The following is a 2,650-nucleotide window of genomic DNA, read 5'->3' on the forward strand; positions in this document are numbered from 1 at the left end:
AGGGTGGTTACCCATCAGAGTGCCTGATGTGTGTGGAAACAATCACAGTTCCCCAGGCCTCAGTACACACCCCTGGGACCAGGCTTAACCTGTAGTATTCTGGACCCCATCCCTCCCACCTACCTGTCCTTTCCTGGGGCTCATCTGGTCACCAGACCCTGGAGCTGCCCCAGTTTAATGTGCCATGCAACCCCTTCCATACCCTGTAACTGTAATTCTTTACTCTCGTGTTGTAAACTGTACCAAAGTATACACTGTGTGTGCATATATAAAGCACAGCCAGGGTCTCTGTACATTGGGCTGAGAATCCCACTGAGCAGCCCACATGTCCGGAGAACTGCTATTGCTTGGAGTGGAGGGGGAGGAGAGGGGCAGGAACAAAGGGAGAGTGGCTGGGGAAGAGATCGGGCTGACGATCAAACACCCTAAAAGTGCAGCATTGCGCTGTATCCCGAGATATCGCCGATGCTCATGGGAGATATTCCTGATGGCCGGGAAGCCGCTGCCAGGATCCCACTGACAGGCGCCGCTCCCACTGACAGGCGCTGCTCCCACTGACAGGCGCTGCTCCCACAGGGACGTTCATATTTCTCCAAAAGCCCTTTAACTCTCACCCACCCCGCGCCCAGCCATGATTGGCCAATGCAGATGTGACCTCACGTCCTGTCTCCCATGCAGTATCCACACATGATGGTCGCAGCTCCATCTACAGCGATTTCCTATAGCAGCGGGGACTCTATGTAAGGGTAACCCAGCAGCGCTCAGGGTCAGTGTGATCCCAGCGTGCAGGGAACTAAGCGGTGCGCCCCAAGGCTGCGCCAGAGACACCTTCACACGTCGCTGGGAGCTTCATCCAGCGGGAGATGTGAAAACGGTTCCGCGCTGCGGGACAGAGTCTCAGAAAGCAAACAGGTTTGAAAGCGCTGCAGTCTCAAACCCCACAGGAGTGGGAGCAAACCCTGGGGAGCCTTGGAAGTGACGCCTGGCACCTAGAATTCCCCTGTATTCCCTGTTTTGGGGAGTGTAAGGGGTTTGTGAGTTTGTGCTGTGCTGGATACGGCCAGAATAAATTCTCTTTATTGAAACGCTTTGTCCGTTCTGGTGCCTTGATCCCGGGGTTACGTTCTGGTCTCCGTGATAATCTTTGAGATAAAGTGTGACTGAAATAAAAAAAACAAAGGATCATTGAATTAATTGAACAGATTGATTTAGTAACATTGTTCACAAAAGTAAGGAAGACCCCAAGTGTTTCATGTTAATGTGAGTTACACACGTGTGTGTGTTTTGCTGCCTTTATTTTGGTGCTGCTGCGTTTTCCCTGTATAGATTGTGTGGGAAATGTGGCATCTTTGGCAGTTTCAGCCCCCACATCAGTACACATATTTGTGCGATTTAAGAAGTGATGCTAGAGTCCTGTTGATTTTCAACTTAATTCACTAATTATATTAAAGGGAATCCGCAAAACGAATTTAAACACAAATATCTGGAGGTGAAACCTTTGATTCAGATCATTGTGAAAAATCCAGGTCTCCAGAATCCAGATCATTTCCAAAACAATACTGCCACCGTGTGGTCTTTGTTTGAATGACAGATAGTAAAGCTTTGGCGCCTTTTTACCTTCTCTGTATAATTGTTCCGAGATCCCCAAACCGAGTGTTTTACACATGAAATGCGGGGTTGTATTTATGATCATAAAACTAAAAAACGTGTTCAATATGTATGAGATTTACAGTTGTGACAAAGAATCATAAAAGTCACAGAAAGTGCTAAAGAAAATCCGATTGCATTTTTTTCTCAACAAAAGCTGATACATGATGCCCAATATATGGGACTATTTAATGGAATATAAAAGGAGTGACTATTTTATGAAACATTTGCATTGGGGATTCTGTTTTAAGAGCAGAAAAGACAGCAAAATAATAATGAATGAATGCTCAAACATTGTCATTGTTTTATGCAAGTCTATAAAAATGTAATAGTTTTCATAGCGGTTAAAAATCAATACAGATAAGGCATTTATCAGATACATTTTCTTTTGCAGATTGTACCAATGTGTGATGTAAAAAAATGTGTATATGGATCGAGCAATTAAAATCACGTATTTAAATCTATGTCAAGTGCAGGCACTTCTAATTCAGAGAAGTTATATCGAAAAGTGAAACCAATATTTGTAGTTTGCTTTATGAATGAGCAGTTAATAGCATGAAGGGAGAATAGCAAAGTTTATATAACTCACGAGTGTACATGTCAATTCATAGAAAAGAATCGTAGATAAAGCGCTGTAACAAAATGCTGTCACAATATTGGTGGTTTTGTAGTGATTTGTATTTCTCTAACCCGTTTCCAATATGAAATATTGAGTCCCGTCAGAGACAGCAACATGAAAACGGGTAAGAATAAGATGGCGGTGTAACCAGAGCTCTATACAGGAGAATGTGGGTGGCCCTTAAAAGAGCCTTTGGGTTAAATGAATGTGAATTCCGTATCATCAGTTGGTAAGAAGTGTCACCGTTTAGCCTCCGAATCCATAGAGAGTGCGGCCCTGGCGCTTGAGAGCATACACCACGTCCATAGCGGTGACTGTCTTCCTCTTAGCGTGCTCGGTGTAGGTGACCGCGTCCCGGATCACATTCTCCAGGAAAACCTTGAG

The 2,650-nt window shown here is 44.7% G+C and overlaps 1 protein-coding gene across 1 annotated transcript in view; it reads right to left on the reverse strand.

Moving 5' to 3' along the window:
- Window positions 1–2,440: 2,440 nt before the first annotated feature.
- Window positions 2,441–2,650, reverse strand: part of LOC142473426 (histone H4) — a 407-nt gene continuing 197 nt past the window's right edge. Inside the window, exon 1 of the mRNA XM_075580669.1 lies at window positions 2,441–2,650. This exon is cut by the window's right edge and continues 197 nt beyond it. Within this exon, the coding sequence (XP_075436784.1) occupies window positions 2,513–2,650 (138 nt within the window). The 3' untranslated portion in view covers window positions 2,441–2,512.

The sequence above is a fragment of the Ascaphus truei genome (genome assembly GCF_040206685.1).
Source record: "Ascaphus truei isolate aAscTru1 chromosome 12 unlocalized genomic scaffold, aAscTru1.hap1 SUPER_12_unloc_1, whole genome shotgun sequence".
NCBI classification, from domain to species: Eukaryota; Metazoa; Chordata; class Amphibia; order Anura; family Ascaphidae; genus Ascaphus; species Ascaphus truei.